General features: G+C 41.9%; 1 protein-coding gene across 10 annotated transcripts in view; it reads right to left on the bottom strand.

The window, feature by feature from the left end:
• Nucleotides 1–26692, bottom strand: part of Phactr1 (phosphatase and actin regulator 1) — a 580961-nt gene that overhangs the window by 250086 nt on the left and 304183 nt on the right. For all 10 annotated transcript variants that reach the window (XM_017797761.2, XM_017797765.2, XM_017797762.2 and 7 more), the window contains one exon: nt 16071–16235. In XM_017797761.2, the coding sequence (XP_017653250.1) occupies nt 16071–16235 (165 nt within the window). The remainder of the gene's footprint in view (nt 1–16070; nt 16236–26692) is intronic.

Below are 26692 nucleotides of genomic sequence, written 5' to 3' on the forward strand. Positions count from 1 at the left end.
AATATGAACACCACAGGTTTACAATAAGCTACGTAGGAAGGAATTGGCTCTTTAGTTATAAAGACTAACAAGGGCATGGTCCCTAAGGCCTCTCTGGAGAGACTATCCGTGTTGAAATGCCCTGGGAAATAATTCTCATTTCCCTTACTTGATTTCTCACTAAGCACATTCACTTCACAGCACTCCCCCTGAATAGTCCAGCCCTGCTGGGTGTGAAGTCATTGCTCTCCACAGTGCAGGGGGTGAAAATTACTATGACTTTTTTGGAAAGCAAAGACCAAGAAGCTGTTCACACACTAATACACCCTGAACCTGGACTCTATTTCCACCATGCCAAAAAAAACCACCTGTCTAAAGAAATAAATGCTATACACATAAATGATTGTATGATTGTGGCAGGGTTATTTATAATAACCTACACCAAAGGGATATTTTATACTTAAAATGGAATCTGCTGACCTACCAGAAATTATTTTATGTTGTAATAGAAATATTGTATGATGTAATGTTGAACATTTCTATTACAACATAATATCAAATTAAACACTAACGTTAGAGAGAAAAATAAAGTACGTTTATATTTTAATTTCATCTGTGTGAAATTCTTATGAATGCATGGAAGTACGTAATATGACTGTAATTTGTAAGGGCCACTGTTAAAGTGTACAAGTTTTAATGGAATCTATTATTTTTTACATTTATTTATTTATTATTTGTGTGTGTGTGTGTGTGTGTGTGTGTGTGTGTGTGTGTAGACATACCACAGCAAAGGAGCAGAGGTCAGAGAACAACTTGAGGGAGTTGATTCTCTCCTTCTATCGTGTGGGTTCTAGGGATCAAACTCAGGTCACCATGCTTGGCAGCAAGTGCCTTTAACCACTGAGCTATCTCGTCAGACTAATACCATTTTTATTTATAAAAAAAATGAAGGGAATAAGTGAGAACAAAATACAATGACACATTTGTGTGGAGATTCCACCATAAAGCCTATTATGTAAATTAATTAAAAAAAACTCCTTAAAGGGACAGGAAGGGAGGGCTGGAGAGATGGCTCAGTGGTTAAGATCACTGGCTGCTCTTTCAGATGACTCAGGTTTGGTTCCAGCACCCACGTGGCGGCTAACAACCATCTACAACTCCAGTTCCAGGGGATCTAATACCTTTTTCTGGCCTCTGTGGTACACTTACATACATGCAGGTAAAACTCATTTTTCTACTTAGAATCTAAATACAAAATTGTGAGAGCAATGTACCTAGAGACACTGCTGAACATGGGAAGTGGCTCTTCCAGCCACGGAACTATTGGAATGTAACACACAGGAATCTACTGGTCTTTTCTGATTCACCAGGAAGGGCTCTGCTGGAGGCCATGGGGGAGCACATTATGCATATCTCTGCAAATATCTGTCCTAGGTCTATCAGGTGATGTCTCTGTTATTCACTAGGGAGGCAAAGATCAACATTACTGTGATGGTAGATTTTCTTGTAATGAATCTCTCCAGTTGTCCATGCATGAAATGGAACTTTGTGCTACAACCGACGAACTGCATTGACTTTCTTTTGCACAGGAATGTATTAGCACAAAATGCTGCTACAGATTTAAATTGGTTATTGTTTCATATAAGCTTCATAGAAACACCTGGAAATGCAGTTAGCATGATGTTCAGACTACAGTCCTCACCAACTACTTCTTTGTACTGAAAGGATTGGATGTCCCCTTTCTTGACAATATTGTACAGACCCCGCAAGCAGCTTTTACATATTAGCAGTCCCCCACAAGCCCACAACACCAACTCCAATAATACAGAATGACCAGCTCTGTTGAAGGTGCAAAACTGTTGGCGTTCTAGAGGAGAGACGTTCATTCTCGCCTGAGCTTATACTTGGTCAATTTGAGGACAGAAATATACTGAACATCGCAATTGTCTTCAGTGTTCAAATTACATCTGCCTCTGGGCTTCATCAGCACTACTCTGAATTCTATTCCCCGAGACCTACCTATCAATGTACTTTTAATTTTAATTATCAATTGTGTTAAAAGTAGGAAGGTCCGGGGGGCGGCATCTGAGGTTATCACCCATAGTCTGCTACCTCGCTGTAAGCAGACTGGCTCTTGGAACACATACTTTCTTTCAATCATCAGATTTCATAGTAGCTCACATATTTTATATTCCCGTATTAAGCCGCCAACTCAACCTTGGGCTAAAAAGAAAGAAGGCAGACCTTTAAAATCAATCTTCAAGAACTTTTTGATTCCTGTGAAGCGTCATAGTCTACTTTTCTATGTTAAGGTTACTAAATATTTGTTTTAGTCCAACAAGCCCCGGATCAGAACTGATTCATTGCCAGATGTCATTCCTGTGTCTCCTACAACTTGACAAGGAAACCAGCAAAATCAATCCCCCAGCACCATTTTTTAACAGATAAATTAATATGCATTATGTAGTTATCTAGGCCCTGGGAAAATGAGCATCACCAAGTCCCAATTGTAATACTCTTCTCTGATTTCCTAACTGTTAGGATCAGCTTTCCAAATACAAGTGTATCTAAAACATATCTATTTAGATATTCATGTAGCTTGACCTTTCCAGTATCGTGTTTTCAAGTCATTGTACCACAGTAACCTTCCCAGGCAAAGCCCCAAAGACTTTGCAGCGAGATGGGCTAGCACTGGACTCCCCTGGGCTTTGTCATTTACTATCTGTGTGATCCGTAGCAAATTACTGACCTTTCCTGAGCCTCATTATCCCAGTCTATAAACCAGATATGAGGAGAAACTGATTTACTAGACTGTTAGGAAAGCCACACAATAGCCAGTTCAGTATCTTGTCATGTAGGGGCCACTCAGCTGTTAGTTACTGACCTTGATATTGGCAGTGTGTAGTGACAATGTAATTATTAAGATTCAATGAATAAAAGTCAAAATGAAATAGTCAGAGTGCTCACAGGAAATCAGATAGAACAATATCTAGATTAAATGATAGCAGGAAGAGGAAAGAGTACATCTGAAATTAGCCTAGATGTGGAAATAAAATTGAGACTTGATTCATCACAGGGGTGTCCCAAGTAAAAGATGACTCATTTTATGGATTTCTCTGGAAGTGAAGCCTCTTAGGGTTCAAATGAGGCATTAAGTATCTACATGCTTGCTATGGTTTGAAACACTGAAATTTAGTCATCATTATATCATAACAAGAGGTCAGACCAGGTGAGACATTTAAGAGATGACTAGGCTCTGCCACCAAAAGTGAATGAATCAATTCATGCAATTTATGAGTCAATAGATTTGCAGGTTAGAGAATTATCTTCAGAGAGGGTCTTTGATAAAAGCCAGGTTAGTAGATCTTTGGGGTACTCTTTTTTCTTACCATGTGATCCCCTCTGCCTCCTCAGGACTTGGATAGCAAGAAGGCTATCACCAATATTGTCCTTTAACCTTGGGCCAGAGCCACAAGCCCAAATGAACCTCTTTCCTTTATAATTCACTTAGTCAGTGGTATTGCACTATTAGCAACAGAAAATGGGCTAAGGCCATACTCATCCGGTACCTTACAGAAGGATGATCTCAAGGTAGAGGTGGCATCTGCCAACAGATTCAAATCTAAGCCTTGAATGGGGAACAATGAAATCTCCATGAAGGACAGGAAGGGGACAGGAAGAAAAGCACAGTTATGCCTCATTAAGGACCCGAATACCTTTGGAGAAATGTGTCACAGAATAATTATGTTGTGAAACACTACAGAATGTACTTATACAAACTATTAGAGGATATAAGCTCTTGAAACTATTATTGTATATGTAATCCATCCAAAATGCCATTATGAACTGCATGTCATGTCTATAGAGTGAAAGGATACATAAAGAAAGATGCATCTGTGCTGGGGGTATATAGCTCAGTTATGAGTGTCTATCATACACAAAGCCCTGGGTTTCATCCCCAGCACTGCATAAACCAGGTGTGGTAGTGCATGTCTATAATGTCAACATGTGGGAGGTAGAAGCAGGAGGATCAGATGCTCAAGCCCAAAGTCATCTTTGGCTACATACTGTGTTCAAGGTCAGCTTTGGCTACATGAGACAGTTTCAAAACAAAAACAAATACAAATAATTCATTCAACGTAGAAATGCCCGAGGAAGGCCAAAGATGATTCCCAGGCTTGGCTATAGTGGAGGCCACATTAAGAGGTTTGTGCCCTGGAAGGCAACGGCCGGGGGGCTTGCTGATGGAACTGAAGACAAGAGCAACCAAGCACTCTGGGAGTATGAGAGACACGTGGAAGGAGAGACAATACACTTTTGATAGAAGAAGTTGACCCTAGGACTGACTCTCCATGCAAGACCTTAAGCAGAAGGCACAGGAGAAGAGGCAGAAACATGGGTTAAGGTCAGCAAAAGAAGAAATTTAATTCTATAAAGAAGCAAAGGGACGTCAGCACCCTGAATTCATTTCTCTGAAAGGGGAGACAGTGGTGGGCCACTGCAATGTTCCTATGTCTCAGTCCTGGTGGTACCTTTGATTTTTCTCTTGAGAGTGAACAGGCACTTTTTTTTGTTTGTAACAACAGAACTGGCCTCAGGGTTGGCAACTTGAGTGCTCATGGATGGTGACTATACTCCCAGCTTCTCCTGATGCAGGTTTGGTTTATAATTCTTAGTAGTAAACCATACTCCTCCAACTTACTCTCAAAGATGCCCAGATTTGGAAGGTAACAAATAGTCACTCTGCTTATGAACCATCTCTTTTTGAGCCTCCTGGCTCACTATAGGGTCTCAAAAGGAGACCCTGGTCCAGTACACTTCCAAGCCTGTCGTCCTCTATCATGTACCAAAGAGAATCAGAAAGGCGTACTTCTCAGGACATTGTGTTTGCTCAAACCATTGTGAATGCAGAGAGAAGGAAAGGCTTTAGTGAAATAACTTGTTGACACCAAAGAAGATGGGCTAAAGTCCAGCTCTGTGGAACTGTACAGCGTGTCTAAAAGCAGGCTTCTATACCTAGTCCCTAAGCAAACACTGCCAATGATCAAAGAGCAGCTGAGAAGAATCAGCACCAACTCAGCACTGTACCTGCAGTTACACCATGTGACAAGGATGTATTTCCTCATTGCGGATGTTGGGTTTTCAAATGCTTGTTGAAAAGAAAAAAAATAATGGAGGATAAAACACCATTTCTATGGTACTCTAAGAGTTTTCTATAAGTAATTTCTTTTTAATCCTCTCAACAACTTTATGAGGCACAAATTTATCCATATATCAAAGATGAGAGAATTAAGTTACATCAAGTAAGGCCTGCCCCAGGTTACTCAGCAGTTGGGCTCCACCATGTGCTCCCTAACCATCACTCAATACCATCTCCTGATGTAGCTCTTCAGCTTAGAAGTCCATGGCTACACATATATTTCATGATGACAGACTCTTACATCCTTTTTTTTTTAAAAAGAATTAGTTCTGTGACTACCTAGCCCCTCCAGAGGCCTCTACGATTACTGCCTGTTCACCTTATCTATTGTTCCTCTGTATCATACAACAGAACAAGGTAGAGGTCCAGTGAAAACATAAAGACAGTGATATTTTTATGACATTGGTTATGAGCTGGTACAGGTTAAGTATTCCTTGGGATCAGAAGTGGTTTGGATTTTGGAATATTTGTATATACATAATGAGGTATCTTGCAGGACAAGGCCCAAGTCTTAACACATTTATGTTTTATATATATCTTACATACATACCCTAAAGTTATTTTATGTATTTTCCAATCTGTGCTTGAAACAAAGTTTCTAAATGTGGAATATTCCATTTGTGGCACCATGACAGACCTCAAAACTTGTGGATTTTGGAGAATTTGGGATTTTAGATTTTCAGATTAGGGATGTTCAATTAATTTATTTTTTCTTAACCATTCAATAAACAGAGAGCATCCTCCATAGGTAAGCCATTGAGCTATATACTGTAGGCTACAAAGATGTATAAAATGCTACTCTCTGCCTTTACTATTATTATTATTACTACTACTGTTATTAATTTTCTTTGAGATAGGTTCTCATGACATAACTCAGGCTGGCTTTGAACCCATGATCTTCTTGTCTCAGCCTCCCCAGTGCCAAGACTGCAGAAGTGGGCTACCACATCCTCCCTATCCTTTGCCTTTAAAATCATTTAAAAAAGATTCCCATTATGACTTACAGTATCTGTTTTTATTTTCTATAGAGAAATGTCAGCAAAGAGAAACATAATGAAATGTCACTGTTAAGTGCAGTGAGTTAAATGTTTCAAATCATGTGAATTACAAACTTTCAAACTCACGGATCTGAAATGCAGTCTGGTTCATAATACTATGAAAGCCAAGTCAGATCCTAGTTCTGTAATTTCTAACTTTCAGTTACTGAGCCTCAGTTTCTTCACTTGTCAAGTGAGGTTAATAATAACCTGTGAAGAGTTGGGAGATGTAGCTCAGTGGTAGAACCATTAACTAGCATGCTTGGGGTCCTAGGTTCAATGCCCGGAACTAGCAATTATAATAATATCACGTGAGTTTGTTGTGAGATTAAAGAATACAAGGCAAGGGAACAGTCTTGCTTATTTTACATGATGTAATAAACGCTGTAAGAGAATAGCCACTGTTGTCAATATGTTGGAAGCACATTTGAGTGGAAGAGAACAAACAGCAGCTGTTGTTTCTTGAATAAAGGTGGGAGCTGGCCTCCAAAGACAGCCCCAGCAGTCATGCCCTGGATACCTCCACCCCTGCGGTGATTCTGCATTGGTCCTGTGACTTGCTTTTATCACAAGAATACAGTGAATAAGAGTCTTTGCCAATTCTGGATCTAAGTCTTTTTTTTAAGATTTATTTTGGTTTTCGTTTGTGTGTGTGTGTGTGTGTGTGTATGTGCACGCATGTGCACATATACTGAGGCCAGAAGGGGGCATTGAATCACCTGGAGCTGGAGTTATAGGCAGCTGTGAGACATACAACTTAGGTGCTGGATACGAAACACCGGTCTTCTAGCAGAGCAGGAAGTACTCTTAAACCCTGAGCCATCTCTCCAATCCCCTGGATCTCAGTCTTAAGAAAGCTTAGCAGCTTCCAGGCTTCACTCTGGGGGAGGGGGATCTCTGAGGTGCTTACTGACAGACTGAAGGAAAGATTGCATGGGAATTCCCCAACACTACATGGGGCGGGAACAAGGCCCAGCTCCCTCTGTGTGCCCCCAGACGGCTTCAACCTCATCTAATTTCAAATGTGTGGGAGACTTCCTAACAGATGAACAGAACTGCTTTGCAGAGCCCAGTTAATCACTAGGCCATGAGAAGTATACTAAGTTTGAGGTATATTGTTATCCAGCAGTTGATAACCCATCAGTAAAGCTGATACATTAGGCTTCAACATGTGTTGCTATTTAGCCTAATGTGCATGTGACTGATAAGCAGAACAATTATGAATGATGGCAGATTCTTCAAAGGCTAAGATCTTCCATCTTTGCTGCATTACCTATATTCTCTCCTCTTCTTTTAACTATAAAACTATAAACACATAATTGGCTGGCCACCTGACTGACTTTTAACTCAATAGGCACTTATTTGGCACCTACGTATTCTGTTTCTTATTGGGACATTAAGGAGAAAGGTATTCAACAGTCTTACTTATAAGCAAAACATACTGGATAAAGTGCAGTACCTTGAGAGGCAAGAATTACATCTTTTACAAACCAGCACTAGAAGGTACTGATTTCCATAGGTTTCAGCCTGTGCCTGCACCCCCCTCTTGCCTTGTAACCCTTAATTGAACATTCCTTTTGTGGGTCACGATGGACATATAAGGAAGAACATTTTTGACTTGTCTACATTCGACCCCCTTTTACGTCCAGTTTTAGTGACAGAGATCAAACCCAGATGTCCAAAACAATCATCCAGTGGAAATGTGTGATTCAGCCAGATGCTGAAGGTTAGTCAACTTCCATGTGATGACTGATTAAAATCAGATGCTAAATAACACTTTGCTTATTTATTTTTCCTAAACATGAGAATTGCTATTGCTGAAAGATGTGTGAAAGTATTATTTTTTTGGCTTCACAATTACTCTGGTGATGTTTCAATTTTCCTTGGAGCATGAAATCTGTGTTAAAGTAAATTGTGCAGTTTGACAATCTGATCAGTCTTAAACAAAAACACCTTTGGAAGCTCACATCCTTTTGAGATTACTATATATTTCTCCTCCTTCCTCTTAAACGAACTCAAAATCTATTTCCTATCCTTGCACTTACTTGTTGACCATTTGCTAATGAAATCCCAGCCATATGGCTTCCTCAGAATCATTATCCCAAAGACATGATAGCTGTACTAAACACTCTGGACACTTCTCTGTCTGTTTACCATCTTGCGATAACCTGCAGGCTAGACCTTTCTCTTTTCTTCAACTCTCCTGTCCTCTGATTTGGTGATATCACCAGCCCCTCCTGGCTTCCTCAGAGCTCCTACTGAGCCTTGTCTGCCTTCTCTCCCTTTGCTCATGACTTCCAGGACACAGGTCCTGGGGCGCCTCTGTATTGGTCCTCAGTCTTTATTACAGTGTTCCTTCTATCTGATGGCTTGAAAGTACATGGAAGCTAGCATTTCCCAAAATAAATGGATAATTTACCCCCATAGACCCCTTCTCTGGCATTCCTGACATAGGGAGTGGTACCTCCACTCTCTAACTGCTCATTCTGTGTCCTAAATATCTCCTGGTCTGTTCATGATCTTCAGCTCCTACTATCACGGTTTCAGTCTAGTCTGTCTTCCTCTCTCCCCAACATTATAATCAACCACCTGCTAACTTGTGTGCTTGCTACCAGAATCAATTGGAGCAATTAATATGGTATTTAATTCGACAGTAATGAGGGAGGTGTCTTAATTCCATCCCAAATAAATTTCCTCTCATTACAAACAAATAGATAGATGCTGTGATGTTATAAACTCAAAAGCAACATTTGCTTCCAGGCCAAGCTTTCCATACGGTACAGAGAATGACCTTTTAAAAATGCAATCTTAGAAGAGTTTTGTAAGTGTGTGCGTATACGTGTGTGTGTGTGTGTGTGGTGTGTGTGTGTGTGTGTGCGTGTGTGTGCAGGTGCGCCTGTATGAGTAGGTGAAAGTGCATATGTGTGTGTATATGTGGAGACCAAGGTCAACCTTGGTTGTCATATTTTTTTGAGTCAGGGTCTCTCTATAGCCCAGGCTGACCTGGAACTCATTATGTAGGCCAGGCTGGCCTCAATCTCACAGAGATCCGCCTGTCTCTATCTCCCAAAGGCTAGGATTAAAAGTGTGTGCTATCACACCCAGATAACCTGGATTTTTTAAATGTGGGTTCTGGGGATTAAACTCAAGTCCTCCTGCTTCTGTTACAAGCACCTTACCAACTGAGCTCTCTCCAGCCCTGAGAGTTTATTACTGGGTTAGGATAAGGTCCAGGCTCCTTTAACATACCTTCCTAAGAGCTTTCAACAGAAGTTCTTACCTACCTCTTCACACTCATCTCTCTCAAACCTAACCTCCCTACCTCCCCTCCCCCCCAAAAAGCCTTATTCAAGCCAACAGCTCCTTTCAATCCATAACCTGTTTGGGGCTATAGATATTCAACCTTTCTCTTCTCTGGCTTTTGTGACATTCTGTTCTGTCCTCCAGGAGAGACTTGCTCATGGTCATTGTGTTACTCCTTGGTTAACCATCCAGTTATCTAGGCCTGACATAAGTGTGATTTGTCATCATCATCCTATTCAACCTATCACTTTCTTCTCTTTGCTTGGGTGGGAAGAACAAACTTCCAGCTCAATAGCTGTGCCAGTGATGGTCCACAGAGCTGGTGTGCAGGGTGAGCAGAGCTTGCCTTTGCTGATAAGGGTGATGCTTCCAACTATTGCTAATGGGTATTGTAGTGGTTTGAATGAGAATGTCCCCCATAGGCTCTAAGTATTTGGACAATTTGGCTCCAGTTGGTGGTGCTGTTTTGGGAGACTTTAGGAGGTGTGGTGATGTTGGCGGAAGCACGTCACTGAGGGCGGGCTTTGAAAGTTCTTAAGCCTTGACAGATTTCCAGCTGAACTCTGTTTCCTATGCCTGTTTGAAGATGTGATCACTTGGCTGTCTGCTCCAGCCGCCTCCCCTGCCATTATGAACCTTTATCCCTGGAACTCTTCCTTTTGTATGTTACCTTGGTCATGGTGTCTCAACACAGCAACAGAAAAGTAACTAATATAGGCATGAACACTATACTGCAAAAGGGGGTCAAGACAAGTCTTGATGTAACCTTAGGGTTTATTTCTCTGCTCCAAGAATATCCTGGGAATGGGGGCTTACTGGGAAAGAATTCATGGGGCCTATTATTTCTAATATCAACAGTGACTCTGGATGATGGATGGCAGGGCTTTGAGGGCAAGGGGCATCCATGTAGCTAGATGAAGTCACTACCTCACAGGCCAGGATTAAGGGCTGGTACTTGTTGCACGTGAGGATTTTGGGATAAGCAGAATTTACAGCAGAATGATCATTAGTCAGAAGGGCCCAAGGAGAAGGCTGATGTTCTCTGGTCATGTGAGTCCTTAAGACTCTCCTGCCCACAAAATTATTCTATCAGTACTGACTTGTACAGAAAAATGATGGGCAAATCAAGTGGGTTATCTCTGTTTTGTGCCAAGGGAGTTCCAATGTTTCTGGCCTAGATCTTCATTACTGCTGTCAGGTGCGTAGCCCTGGGGCCAGCAAAGAGTGACAGCTTGATTCACAGGTGGTAGGGGAATAGACCAGCAGTTCCTTTTACCTGGGAGTTGCTGTCTTAGAATAGACTACTGCTGGTATCAAGTGTGTTTACTAATAGATGGAGCCAAGGATTAAAAAGCAACCTTTGATTTCTGTGAATCAATGAAATTGCAGTACATCAGTAGCTTGCAAATATGGTGGACTAAAATATCTCAATTTGGAAAAAGAACACAAAGAATCATTAAAAGAAAAATATCAATTCAATATTCAATTGAATATTAAAACTAAATAGCAAAGTACCTTTTCTCTTTTAATATTTTATTTAGTATTTTTATTTTTTATTTATGAGTGTATTGCCCAAGGAGGTCAGAAAGTATTGGATCCCCTGGAACTGGAGTTATGGACAGTTGTTAGCCGCCACGTGGATACTGGGAATAGAACCCAGGTCTACAGTAAGAGCAGCCAGTGCTCTTAACTGCTGAGCCATCTCTCCAGCCCTCAAATTCCTTTTCTTACATGACTGAAAATAGCAAACTAAGTCAGCATGGAAATTTACAAATAAGATATACAGGTGTCTATACCCGTTCCCGTGATTTTAGTCTGTGTCTTGAAAATCATTTATTTGAGGACACAGTTCTTTCTCCACATGCACCTGCCCTTCCAGTGTGCTCCTGTAACTAACTTTAATGACAGTGTGGGGTTCTTTGACCTCTTTGGAACTTAGAAGACCTTAAAGTTGCAGAGTCAAGAGGTTTTTCTAGCTGGGCATGGTAGTATGTGCCTTTAATCCCAGCCCTCGGGAGGCAGAAACAGGTGGGTCTCTGCGAGATTGAGGCCATCCTGGTTCACATTGTGACTTCCAGATGGGCTGTGACTAGGGAGACCCTGTCAAAAAACAAGCAACAAAAAGACAAAAAAAAGAGAGAGGTTTTTCTGGTTCTTGTCATCCTACTGATAGTGCGTCTCCTTTCTAATCTATATTTCTATTTTAACATTCAATTATCTCAGTGTTTGAATCTTGTCCTTTCAAAGAACAAGTCCAAGTCCTTAGTGCCTATGAATGTAACTGTACTTGAAAATAAATTGCTTGCATATATATCAAAGTATTTTTGTTGTGGTGATTTTGAGACAGGGTCTTGTTATATGGCTTTAGTTAGCCTGGCACTCACTATGTAACAAGTCTCCCTAGCACTCTGGTGATAGGTACCAGCCACCATGCCTGGCTTATGCCTGGATCTTTGAATAGGGTTGATTTAGATACAGAGTTATTCCTAAATTCAATGTCTTGTAAGAGAAAGAAAAAAGATCGGAGACCCAGAAAGACATGAAGGAAACTGGGGAAGGTGCGGTGCATCTATACACCAACCAGTGCTAAGGACTGGCACGGCCACCAGTAGGTGGGACAGAGGTGAGCACAGCCTTCTCTCAGAGCTCCAGGAGGAGCCAACCCTGCTGACATCTTCACTGTGGACTCTGGCCTCCAGAAAAATAAATTTCTCTTGTTTTAAGCCACCAGGTTTCTGGTAACTTGTTATAGCAATTTTGGGTATGAACACAAATGTTGTAGGTTACTTTCCTTTCCTGTTTTGTTTTTCACTCATCTGGCAGAACTCCAACCCAGGATGGACCCATAGTTTTATCCACAGCTGAGGCTGCACAGCCAAAACTAATGGGAAAAAAATCATCAGTATTATATCAGTTACTCTTCTGGTTGCTGTGACCAAATACCCGACAAGAAACAACTTAGGGAGGTTCCCAGTTTGAGAGGATATAAGTCTATCCTGGGTAGGCATGGTGGCTGGCATCGCCATGGCAGGAAGTTCATGGCAGCTGCCTGTTCGTAGCCCTGCAGACCAGGAAGCAACAGTGAGGAGTTCTGGCGAAGGTTCTCTCATTCACCAAGCCCTCTTCAGTCCTTTTATGCCCAGCCTGACTCTGGACTTATGTGTTCCTCTCTGCATCATCCAGTTTTAGCCAAGATCCTGGTAAGTCAGTTTAACTAGAATCTCCCACCCTTCACATCTGTCAACACACTGGGCTTCTCCGTTCTAATCTAAATTTCTGTTTTAACACTCAATACCTCAGTGGGTTGAACTGTGTCTTTCCAAAGACAAAACCAAGTCCAAATTGTCTCCAGTGGAGCTCTTTTCTCCCACCCGCCTCCAGGTGTTGTTTGATCATTCTGTTTTCAGCAAAAACTCCTCTTAGGTTGACTAAGTCAGTATTCTTCTTACTCAGGAAGATGTTTTCTCTTAGTAATTATCTACCCACTGGCTTGCATCCCACCCTTTCTCAGCTTCCCAGGATGTATCAGACCTCAGAGTGAAGTCTCAACACCCTCCCTGACTGAAAGACCCTATTAAGCAAATATAAGCATATTGGTCAGAACTGGCCAACCAATTAGCTGCTCATAATCCATAAATCTGTGACTCTTATCCAAACATAAGAAAGTTGGCACTTTAACATATTACTTGAACTTATACAATTTATCATGTTGCATATCTTTATGTTGTCAATTTTTTCCTCTGGGCTAAGAAGTAGCCCAGAAAGTTTCTCCTCTGCAAAAACAATAAACAATATTCTAGAATCCAATTAAGAAGAAAGAATGCCACAGGGTAAAACATAGGCTGTTTTTGTAATTATCATAACTTCAGTTAGGTGGTATACACACCCATCTATTATGATGCAAAGATAGTCTATGGTACAGCCTCTACTTTTCTCTAATTCATGAGCTATATCTTCTCAAAAGAGACAGAAATCACATATAAAACCATATTCAGCTGCCAAATCAAGCAGATTGGTTATGGAGATCATAAAATCTTGCTAAGAATAATGATAAGGGTTTAAATTTAGCAAGGTTGCTTGTTATATGTTGGTATTCTTTCTCCCAAAAGAGTTTTAAATGAAAAAGTCTCAGATTTTAATGATTTGTGAGTAAGCTGATACTGTCTATATTTGCATCTATCAGAAGGATGAGTTTTCTAGTGTCTTGAAGAAGTCAGTGCTGTTGATCATGGAAGAAGGATGGGCTTTGCCTTAGGGCCTTGACAATAATGCTGAGCCAAGCCTTTGATTTGCAGGGAGGAACGCATTTCCCACTCCATCATTCAGGGGTCCCTGCTGACATATGGCAATTATTTAAATGTGCGTGCATGATTACAAACTACTTTGCATAGTGAAAGCAGGCAGAGATTCTGCAGAGCCTTGGTTGTTATTCTTTTCAGTGCTCACAGGACACTTTTATTTCCTTTCCCATTCTGATGTCTTCTACTTGATGTTGCCTATAGAACACATTTCAGCTAGATTTCTTCTTCCCTTATTTTTCATATTTAATGGACATATAACTATCCATATTTATGCAGTAGAGCATGATCAGTTGATACAAGTATGCAATGTATAATTATCAAACGAAGCTAATCACCATTGTCTTCTTAACATTATCATTTGCTTGTTATGGGACTCTTCAAATTCCTCTCTTTTAGTCCTTTATGAGATACATAATAAATTGCTGTATATTCCAGTCACCCCACTGTGACTAGCATTCCTTCTATATAACTCTATCTGACACCTGTTTGCTTAATGGTCTAGCTGCTTTTTTCTGTCTTGCTTAGTGGAAGGATACTTGGAGCTTTGTGCTCTCAGTTGCCCTATGGTTTTCAGGTATGCACGAATGACCCACTTTAGATATTATACAACCCAGATGATGGCACGAGGGAGGAGAAGACAGGGCCAGGGTGAGGGGACTCTGTCACAGGGGCCATGATTTAAGAGATTCATGAAATCACAGGTTCATTCTCATTTCAGGAATGAGCAAATCAGAACAACAGGGCAACAGTGCTCAGAACACTGGGAGAGTCCGTCATGAGAACAATGTACATGTCAAGATGTTCTGAACTTTTTCTGCTTGCCTGTCTCTCTGATTTCACTGGTATGGAGATTCTCATGTCTGTGGACTGATGTGGGGATTCAGCAGATCACTTCTTATCTGAAAGTTAGTTTGAGATGAGGCAAAGGGCGGAAGCTCAAGAAATGAGAGGAGGTCCTGGTCCTGAGGAGCAGAGCAAACAGGTTAGTGTTTAGGACATGGAAAAAGGAGATGAAATCTGGAAGATGGCCTGGGGAGTGGTTGGGTCAGAAACAAAGGGCTACATACTAATGCGTATCCTCGGAAGGTCCTATACTAAAGCCCTAAGCCCCAATATGGATGTTGGTAGATATTGGGATTAGTGCCTTTATCAGAGGATCTCCTAGACAGTATTTTCTCTGTGTGAAAAGGTCCCCCTGGATACACAGGAAGATAGTGACTATTTACCAGTCCACCAAAGAAGTCTCAGAAAGACACCAGTTTGCAATTTCACCGGGGATTTATAGTATCTATGACTCTGTGAAATAAACTCTTGGTTAAGCCACCCAGTGGGTGGTATTTGATATGCTAGCCCAAGACCAAGATAAAAACAAATCCAACCTTCCCACCTCTCCCAGCATTTCATCTAATACCAACGTATAAAAATTCTTAGGTGTTCTCTATATATTTCCCTCTCCACATCCTCATGTACTGAAAACTAGCCACCTGCTCTGCCACGTCAAGTCTCCACAAATAAATACTCACATAAAGCACTAACTTTTAATCCCCACTTTATTGATGAGGAAACTGAAAATTAAATAAACTAAGCAAGCTCCTATATCCAGAAAATATTCAGATCAGAATTTGAACACAGGCAGTCTGGCTCTAGAAGTGACATCCCCCTGCTGAACTGACCTTCTCCACATTGCCCAGCTGGTCACAGATCTACGAAATGCACAGTTAACTTCATACTCTAGTGAAGAATCATTTTCATTCTGTTTTCCCATCTTGTCTAAGCATCACTTACTCAAGATTCTCCAGGAATCTTCTTCCTCCATGAAATACTCTGCTCTTATCTGCCAATGACCATACGTAACTCATTTTCTGCTGTGTGTTGACTTTTATTGGAGCAGAGAAAATCAGGATGAACCATAAGAAATGGATTGTCAAGGTTGGAGTGAAAGTATTCAATTATAGAGGAGGTAGAGTTCCTAGTTCACAGTATTTACAAATCAAACAAAAGTGGTTGTTTTTAAATTAAAAAATAACTGACATGAATAAAAGAAAAACCTCCTATGAGAGATGAGAGAACACCAAAGATCTCAAGGTCATTTCTTATCATACTGAGGAATTATCAAAGGCAAGAACAACTCCAATGTTTGAGTGTCTTCTGTAGTTCAGACAGCTGATGATAATTAAATTCTATAAATTAAGATGCAGCGTTGAATTCAATTCAACAGCCGATGAGAACTAAAGCAAGCAACCACCTTACCTGCTGATGTGTGTTTGAACTTTTCACTTTTCTTCTTCCTCCATTTCCAAGGCTTGAAAATCCTCCCCAGATTCGCAAACTTACTTCTCCTCCGGATGGGTGGGGTGTGGGTACCCGGGACCAGCGAGTCTGAACGCATCGCCGCCAGTCTCTCCACTTCCTCAGCTTGTTTTTCCCAAGAAAGAGATGGAGATAAAATAGGAGGGGGGGAAAGCGTTAAAATGGGAGCATCACAGATGGCCAGCATTTTCCATGGTGATAGATAACAGAAACCACGTGGCTTGAGCTCCGTTTGCCTTTTGGAATGGAAGTCATACCAATGTGTTCTGAAGGCTTGGGGACAGTCAGCCAAATCCTAGAGATCTAGAACACCCCTACCAAATTTGCTTATATGTAAAGACACAGGGGCTTGCTAAATCATGCAGGGTGCCCCCAACTTCCTGGTCTCAAACAATACTCCTGCCTCAGTCTTCTGAGTCTCTGGAATTACAAATATGTACCACCACGCCAAGCAAATTTGCTCAGCCGGCAGCGGAAGGGGGATGAAGGGAGATGAACTGACTCACTTGGCAGGTAACAGACTTCCTCCATAGGCCATCTGAAGACCCACATGAGAGTCAGTGTAACTAACAGTGTGGTAATTTCTCAACTAATACTGGGCAGATGCAACCTGTGTAGCACCAGTGCTGTTTGTTGTGGAAAAAGGAGGAAGAGAACATTCAATATATGTGCTGGTGCCCATGTCTCCAACATGCACTGCTTACCACTTCCCACTGTGCTGCAGAGCCTCAGAAACATTTAGATCAGGGCAGGAAGTGGCCCTCACCCAGGGGAAGTGGCCAATATTAAAACCACTCATATTATCTTAAGATTTTTATAATTGCCTTCTTTCATCTTGGAGTTTTTCAAAAGAGTTTGAGAGCTGGGGCACTCTGTGGTACAGCTAGACTGATCCCAGTAACCAAACATTTGCAGGTTGTTATAGTCTGGATTTGGAGCATCCCCCCAAAGGCCCATTCATGTATTGAAGACTTAGTCTCCATTTTGTGGTGCTATCAGGAGGTGCTGCAGCCTTTAGTAGGTGGGGCCCATCAGAAGGCAGTTCAAGGGGATGCCCTTAAATAGGACATTAAAACTCCAGCCCTTCCTCTTCCTCACTCCCTTAACTTCCTGGCATCCAGAAGACAGGCAGCTTTGATTTACCATGTGCTCCCACCATGATGTGTTACTTCACTACAAGCTCAAAGCAACAGGACCAATTGGTCATGGAATGGAACCTCCAAAATGAAACTATTTATAAGTTGATTACCTCAGATATTTTGTTACAGTAATGGAAACTGACTAATACAAGGCTATTAAGACCTTCGACTCTTTGTAATGAAGGGCTATAAATCTTCCTTAAAGGCACTAACTTCTTTTACTATGGAATAAATAAAACTCTTTTCCTAGTTACATGAGTATTTTACATATTTCAGCAATCTAAATATACCCTAACTTGTATTTCTAAGATAAGAATGATCAGAGAAGTTAACTTCCTTGGTGGAATTGAAGGAGTTGAAAGAAATCAACCTTCCAGAAAGCAAAATTACATCTAATGCTGTAGGAAATCCAAATCACCATGTATAGCATGGAACTCTGTCCTCAGAAAAATTCCCTGGGCTTCTGCATCATACAAAGTCCTTCAGAGCTTAACCACGTGGCTGGAGAGTTTGCCTGTTGGGGTTTGGACATGCTTTTAACTTAGGCAATCCCTTCACCCTACAAACATAGATGGAATAAGCCATATGCCAGATGGTGTGCTATGGCAAGATATTGGTCACAGGAGACTAGATGGCAGAGATTCTGGGCAATAGGATTAAGAGGCCAATCAATGGATCTGGTAGATATGTGGGAAGTAAAGACTATTCAGAGGACATATGATTGACTGAGTGACCTGATGGGTCAGAGAAAATCCTTTTCAACTCCCAGATTCAAATCAGCAAATGGCAACCATTATTTATTAACAAAAGGAGCACAGTGGGGAGGCACAGTCTTGGGGGTGAGTGGACAATGGTTTGGACATGTTGCGATGAGTTGGGCACTTAGTTCTTTGACTACAGATGCTCCTAGACTGAGGATGGAGTTAAATCCTGATAAACTGTCATTAACTGAAAATACCATAAAAGACCCTCTGACGGCATGTGACCTACTGAGCATCACTGCTTAGCCACAAGAGCATTGCAGAATACTGGTCATTTCCCCTCCTGGTTGACTTACTAGGAGGTGGTCCCTGCTGCTGTGAGCACTGCCTGAGGGGATCTGACCCAGTATCACCAGTCAGGGAAAAGATATAAATGCAAAATGCAAATGCAATTTATACTAAATGCATATCACCTTCCGACTATCATAAAGTTGAAAGAAAATACGTCAAACGTGATAAATTGGGGACCATCAATGTACTACGGCTCAACCACAGACAGTTATTTCTCATCATTGGATCATGTGACTATTCGATACTGTGGTAGACACTGGTCATTTCTGGGGAAGACAAACACGAGGGAATACATATGTGGCTGTGAGCACAGATGTGAGGAGCAGAGGAGACAGTCATCAGTGGGTACAACACTGAAATGGACATTCAGTATAAAATCTAACAGAGGTTGGAGTCTGAGACTAATATTGCTTTACTGTACTAGAGAAGACCCTGAAAGGAATTCACACTTCTAGGTATTGATGGAGAAAAGCACTCTTATCCCCATAGAAAGATGAGAGAGAAGTGGATCCCTGACAGGAGAAATATACTCAAGAAGGCTTGAAAGCATGACCTGTCTAGGAATACCAAGGGACCAAGCACACTGGCGACATTAAGGGAAATAGAGAACTTGTGACCGGTGGAGTCTGGATCCAGATCACTTGAACTTCTGATAAGTTTTATTAGAAATTTGGCTTTTATCTCAGAATTAGAAGGAAAAGGGTAAGAAATTTTAGAAGGTGTTCCCTTTCGAATGTCAGGTTCTGACATTACTGTGACCAACAAATATGTGTCAAGTCCTTACTTTTTACTAGATACTGGGGCTACATTAGGACCCAAAATAGATGAAAATACTGACTTGTGAGGCTTACACCAGGACACAGGCAGATAATAAACTAATAAGCGCTGAGGTAAGAAGATGCTAGAAGATACATCCTTTGAGGAAAAGAACAGAAACAAAATAATGAGTGCAATCTAGTATAGGAGATTGAGAGCCCCTGGAAGAGAGGCTGGGCTAATTACTGTGGAAGAAGCTGTCTTGTTTGAGAAGATACAGTGATCAGCATTATGGTTTAGATGAGAAAGTCTCATGTGCTGGAGAGGCTTGGATGTCAATGTAGTATTCATTGATGGGACTTTGGGCGGGTAGACTGCAAGGCGGGACTTCATCAATGGATGAGTGCATCGGCCAACTCATAAACTGACCAATTCATAATTTCATGGAAATTAGGAAGTGGGGCCAAAGCAAAGGAAATAAGTCACTGGGAACATGTCCACAAAGAGAGCCTTTGTCTCCAGCCCCTTCCTATCCTTTCTCTGTCTCTCTGCTTCCTGACTGCCATGAGGTGAGTGGCTTTGTCCTACAATGTGCTTCTTGCCAGATGTTTTGTTTCACTGTGGGCTCAGAGTAACAGAGGCAGCTGACCATGGACCCAAATCTCCAAACCATGAGCCAAAAAAACTTGAATTGTTTTTCTCAGGTATTTGTCATGGCAACACAAAGGCTAATTAATGCTATCAGGATACAGTCGGATGTTTCTTGGGAACTTCAGAGTAGAAGACAAAGTAGGTCAATTCACGCAGGGAGACAGGTGCGAGGGAAGAACAGGAGTGTGATCATGTTCACCAGTTGGAAAGTGGTGGAACCTTTAAGAGACCTAGTGGGAGGTCTTCTGGTCACTGGAGGTATGTGTTTGAACAGGATAGTGAAACCTCAGTTCCTTCCTCTTCCTCTTTTCTATCTTGCCCATAAACTGTGCAGCTTTTCTTCACCATGTGTAGGAATGTGCCATGATCTTGTGTTCCACTGCTAGAGGCTGAACAGTAACAGGTGTACCTGCTCATGGACCGGAACCTCCAAAACTGTCATCTTCTTTCTCCTAAGTTGATTATTGTAGGTATTTGTTACAGAAATGGAAAGTTTACTAACCCAGCACCTAGGTAGCAATAACTAGGGGAAATAAAAGCCAGGATTATTTGAGCCCAGAAGCAATATCAACAAAGGCATAGAGCATATCCTCCTTCCAGTCCACTCCTTGCCTCCACTTCGTATTTAACTTGAAGATTCTGAGTTTAGTCAGGTTAACACAGCTACTGAGAGTTAAAAAGAAGGACCGTGGCAATGGCTCAGTGGGTAAAGCAGTTTCTATACAAGTGTGAACTCCTGAGTTGGAACTGCTACACTTAAGTAAAGCTGGGCATGGTAGCACCTGTTTGTAATCTCAGTGCTCCTTTGCCGAGGTGAAGGTGGAGACAGGAGAGACTCCCTAGAAGCTTGTGGGTGTGTGCAATGGTGAACAACAAAAGAGACTGTCTCAAACAAGGTAGAAGGTAAGGACTGACACCTGAGTGTCCTCTGACCTCCATGCATGTGCCCTGACATGCCTGAGCCTGCACAGACACACATATGCCTGCACGTGCACACACATACACACACACACACACACACCACACAATTTCAAAATAAATCCTTTAAAAAAGAACACATGGGGTATGTAGCTCAGTAACAGAGCATTTTCCTAACATGAGAAAACCCTAGGTTTAAACCCAGTACAAAAATCAAACAAACAAAAACTCCAAAATCCTACAAAACCCCAACAACATCAAAAACAAAACAAAACAAAACTGAAAACAGAAATTTTCCAGGATTGATGCTGAGTTCTCATCACTGGAACTCAACAATCTATTATAATAAAAAAATGGCTGCATTTGATTCAACTCATGTTGAGATATATGGAGATAAATATCACTACTGGATGAAAAGTAATATTAATACTATGACCAATGCATTCTCAGCCACATCTTTAAGCAATGGGTAAAAATGATTCTGAAATTGCCACATTAAAATGATTGTAATCAATTAACAGTGCCTTTGTAAACGTAGAGTGGCAAGGGGCAGAGAAGGCATTATAAAAGCGTGATTATAACTCTAGTTAAATGAGTCCTTGATAAGTCTATTATTAAATTCTAGACACTTAGTCTGTAACTGCAGTAGACTGCTGAACACCCTGGGCTTAATTGATTTATATTTTAATCACTCATGTTACATTTTCACAGCTCATCTGACAACGTAGGCTAGCTCTCAACCTGACTTCTCTGCCATCGGATAATGAAATTGGAAGGCTGAAGAGTGTGGCGGGAGGCCAGCTTGTGAATACAGTTTGGAAAGGAAGAAAAACGAAACCAAACAGAGCTCAGAAACAAGGGCTCGCCTAACCTAGGGACGTGAGAGGGAATGGGGTGAAGGCGAGAGGAAAGGAAAGGGTGTGGGCCAGAGTGTTTCTGAATTCAGTTTTTGAAATCAGATCACAGAGAGGCTGCTTTGCTCAAGCCTTCTGTTCTAGGTCTCAAAGGTGGTTTCCTCATGCAGCTGGAAGGGGAAGAAGAATGCTCACTTACATACGAATTGCCTCTAGTGTCCACCACCAGGAAAGGGAATGCTGAATCAAGAGGTAGGAAGCCAGGCGGCTGAGGGTGACTCAGAGCTGAAGGCCAGAGGGAGGCCTGGGCCAGAAATCTGTTGGGGTCCAGAACTAGCATCCAGGAGCATAATCTTGAAGGGATTAGGCAGCTCGGCCTCCCTGGTATCACAACTGGGTTTGGTTTTGTCTATAGGGGAAAATAGTTGGGAGATGCTTTTTTCTTTCTCCTTAGAAATGTGGGAAAGATGACATTTGACTACTATATGATTTTGGTCCTGAGGAACTCAAGTATCTGTGTGTGCTGGTGCTATGACCCACCCCTTGTACCCTGGGAGGGGGTGTTGAGGGCATACATCAACTGCAGGTAGGCATAGTACTTTACCTGGTTTCCTTACTGTTACATCTCTCATGGTAGCTTAGCTTTCAAAAGGCCCTTCTGCTAGCGGTAGGGCCTGGTAAGCTCCTTCCTATCCATGCTGGGATGCTGACTGGCTTGATCTTGTGCAGGCCTTGCCACAGCTCCTGTGAGTTCATGAGTGCAATGTCTTTGTCATGTCTAGAAGATACTGTTTTGCGGCAGCCTTCCCCAAACCCTGACTCTTACAATCTTTCCTCAATGTTCCTTGTTCCTTGGGGTAAGGGAGTATGATATAGAGGTTCCATTTAGAAGAGGCAGGGGGTGGTCTGGGAAGAGTTGGGAGGAAGCCATGGATCTGTGCTGTCCAATGTCTGTCTGGAGACAACAGAGACAGAAGGAGCAGGACATGTGGGCCTGTCACAAGGCTGGTGCCATGTGCCAAGTGTTTGTAGGATTTTTGGAAGACTCGAATTCAAACTGAACCGAGTTTTCTATTTCTTGTTTTACGTAGGACAGAGCTTCCCTTAGGCTCTGATAGGGATGACAAAGACAAGATCTGTGACCAAAATGACTACAGTCAACGTGACGATGACTTATGGTTTGGATCTGAAACATCACCCAAAGGCTCATGTGCTAAAGGCTGGTCCCAGACTGTGGCACTACTGGGAGGTGGTAGAGCCTTTCAGAAGCAGGGGATAAAAGGTTACCCTCGCTCCTTCCTGTCTTCTCTTTCCTTCTTGGCTGCCATGAAGTAAACATTTTCTCTGCCTCCACCATGATGGTCTGCCTCACCACAGGCCAGAGCGAGAGGACCCCACGAACATGGACTAAACCCTCTGAAGCCGCGAACCCAATTAAAACTTTCCTTCTTGTTTACCTGCCCAAGGTCAGGCCTATCAGCTTTCTCTCATGGGTGTGGGAGGGGCTCATGAGGCCCCACCCCTTCCTGAGGAGCTACTGGCAGTTAACAGTTGCTGGGGAAGGGGGGGGTGTCATTTCCCTCAGTAGTGTAGCCCTCCTAAGTCGACTATGCACCGGTAAATCAATCTCCTTCCATGCTCATGTAAGTGGCCCTAATTTAACTTAGTAGGAACAACTAAAACATAAAGGTAGAAGGGGATGAACTGGAAAGAAAAAGTTCAACAGAGTAATGGGGACCGAATCTGACTGAAGCACATTGCATACACCCATGAAATTGTCAACAAGAACAAAACCTTAAAGTTGATTTAATTCAAGTATTTGTACAGTGATAGAAATTTAACACAATGATGGGGTGGTGACAGGTACAGCATTATTAATAGCTGCCATTTTTTAGCCACAGTGCCTGTGCCAGACACTGATGTAAGCACTTACATCACTGTTTGCAATCCTCAGGGTGCTTTTCCGAGGTGGTGCCATGTACTGTCCCCATTGTACAGCTGGGAAAGCTTGGGGGGAGCTAATGACTAGGAAGCAGTGACCACCCAGAGGAAAAGAAACACGTCTACTTCTAAAGAATCTCCCCACCATGTGAAGTTTTGGCTCTTCAAATCTGTGTCACTGAGCAAGCAATAGAACTTCAAGGATGAGGGAAAGGAGGGAATGTCCCTTCTTGAAAAGATGACAAAACAGATGCCAATATGAATACATCTAACTCAAGAAGGGGCAGTATATTCTTACCTTAAAATGTCTTACTACCTATATACACCTGTCTATAGGTGCTGCAGAGGACACCTGCACTGGGTGAGCAAGGGCATCAGGAACCAGTAGGGCATTCTCTACCAAGCACCTACACCATGAACTATAGTTATGAGCTCAGCAGGTGCCAAACTGGACTGGAATCATCTTGAATATGCTTCACTTAGAAAACACTACACATTGTGTACAGTGAGAAGAACAGTAGTTTTAAAGCCAGAAAGGTTTGGGTTCAAATTTACCATTCGGTAGATTCTGGTGGATGTGAGTTCTGGACCTCCACCAAGCAATGAAGGCTTCCTTCCAGGGGGTTGATGAAGAATTGTCCTCAGTCCTAACACTAGAGGAGAGCACGTGACCCTGTTCTGTCTACCCCCAGTGATAAGGCCCGACAGTGAGACTCAAATCTGGAATTTGTTGGGACTGTTGATGGATAGGTTCAGATTGGTGTGGGGTTGCAGATTAGATTGAATTTAACTCTAGTCAATATTGGAGTCACAAACTGAAAAAATCTTTATGAAGCCTTGGTTAATGGTAAAAGCAGCTCCGAATCACAGAGACAGCCCATAAACTCCAAGAAGACATGATCCTGTTAGGCTTACTTTATATTTCATAAGTACCGCATTGGAAGGGTGAGGAGGGTATTTCTATTCCATGACCACAGGCAGTTAAGGAATGTAGGGCACAGTTTTAACAGGCCAGACAGGTAGGGTCATACTTAAACCTACAATTATACAGGCTCTGAGTTAGAATTACTGAGATGTTATCAGCAGAATTCTTCCTGAGACAGTCAACACAAAATTCCTGTTTCAGCTCCCAGGAATTTAACCTTTAACCGCTAACATATGCAAAGGACTACAAAAGCTTACAAAACAGCCCTTCACTCATTTAGTCCATAGAATGCATGTGTATTGGGAACAGAACTTGTTTAAATTGTGAATGAACTTGTAATGCCTGTGTTAATCCAAAGAAACAATCCTTAAATAATGTGGACTCTGTTCATCAGAAACCTCACCCTGTAAATGTTCTTTCAGTTAAATAATTTGTGCCTTTGAAAGTCAAACTGAACCTCAGCAAAGCCTTGTTTCTCCTATAGGGGTCAGTGAGCTTCTTTTAAGCCAGACAGGACCCCATGTAGGCCTTATGGACCAGAAAGTCTCCACTGCAAATGCTTGAGTCCAACACTGTCCTGTGAAAGCAGCCATGGGCCAATCTAGACAAACAGGCAACACTGTGTTCCAATAAAACTTTATTTATAAAAACATGCAGCTTGGTCCTCAGGATCATAATTTTCCAGCTCTTGTCCTATATCATGGAGGTACAGGTAATCTTCCTGACACTTTGGAGGAAGAGACTGCCTCCGAATTGAGTCAAGACAGGACAAGAGAGCTGAGGATGACTTGGGTGTCATAAGGAGCCTTGGATTCAGCTGTGCCTGAGATTATTCAAACTTTGGGCATTTTTTAACATGAGCCAATAACTATCTTTTTCACTTAAATTAGGTTGGGTTAAGGGTCTCTCATAATTGCAAAACAAAAGGAAAGACATGAATTTAAGAAGCTCTGCATGGTCTCAACTGTGCTGAGAATCTCCTAACCAGTAGACTCAAACTTTACTATACACAAACCAAATTCACTGTGTGATCCTCAGAAAGTTCCATCAGCTTCCTCTCTTAAAACAAGGATTATATCCACTTAGAAGGATTAATAGGTTTTTATTTGGATCATAAATGTACCCATAGGTCACATATTTAAGGCATTGGGGCTGGAGAAATGGGTCAGTGGTTAAAAGCACTATCTGTTCTTGCAGAAGACCCAGGTTTGAATCCCAGCACCCACATGGTAGCTAACAACTGTAACTCCAGTTCCAGGGGATCTGACCCCCTCTTCTGTCCTCCACAGGCACTGCATGATACAGGTGTACATGCAGGCATAACACTCATACACATAAAATAAAAATAAATGAATGAAAATTTAAAAAGGCATGGTTCCAACTGATGGTTCTGTTGGAAGGTGGTGAAATTCTTAAGAGGTCAGTGAAGTTGAAGGGAGTTAGGTCATTGGGGGCATGCCCTCAAGGGGGGTCTTGGGTCTCCCCACCCCTTCCGGTGTCTTTGCTTCCTGGCCACCATGAGGTGGGCAGTGTTTCTCCACCATTTGCTCCCTGCTGTGATGTGTCTGCCGCTGTTTCATTACAGACCCCCAAACAACAAAGCCGGCGACCATGACCCAAACCTCTGAAACCAGGAGCCAAAATAAACGAACCATTCCTCTTTTAAGTTGATTTTCTCAAGTATTTTGGCACAGTGGTGTAAACCCAGCACAATAGGCATATCCTGAAAGTTCCCTTTGTGGTAGAAAGCATGGGCCCATCAAGGGTTCTCCAAACATGAAAAGCATCTTCTAATACCATGCAGACCATAGGATCAATAACAACTTCTCCATAGGTGAAGTTTCTCCTTCATCACTTGTGTGTGTCTTAGGGGATGACATGAATTTAGAAAGCTTTGCACAGTCAACTATGCTGAGAGTCTCCTAACCAGCGGGCTTCAAATTTCACTGCACGCAACACTGAGGCAGCTGTTCAAACATTTGATTCCTCTTTTCTACATGCTGAACATGGATCTTGAGGCCTCACGAGGAGCTCAGGTGTCTGCCGACCCTCACCCCCTCAAATGATTGGCAATTATTTTAAAATAACGTTCATGTGATGATTTGTTCTAAGTACTTTCATGTTTAGCTCATGAGATCTTCAAAACATCTTCATTCTATAGGAATAAACTTTCCTAACTTTATTTCCCTTCAATTATGACTAATATACATTACATCACATTTAAATTTAGCCTTTCTTAAAGGCTCCAAGAATGTCTGCAGTAAGTCTTTGAAGCTTTCTTTAACTCTTTTCTTCCCAGACTTAATCACAGATATCGTTGGTTGAT

The sequence above is a fragment of the Nannospalax galili genome, unplaced genomic scaffold, assembly GCF_000622305.1.
Source record: "Nannospalax galili isolate Female #2095 unplaced genomic scaffold, S.galili_v1.0 scaffold72, whole genome shotgun sequence".
NCBI lineage: Eukaryota > Metazoa > Chordata > Mammalia > Rodentia > Spalacidae > Nannospalax > Nannospalax galili.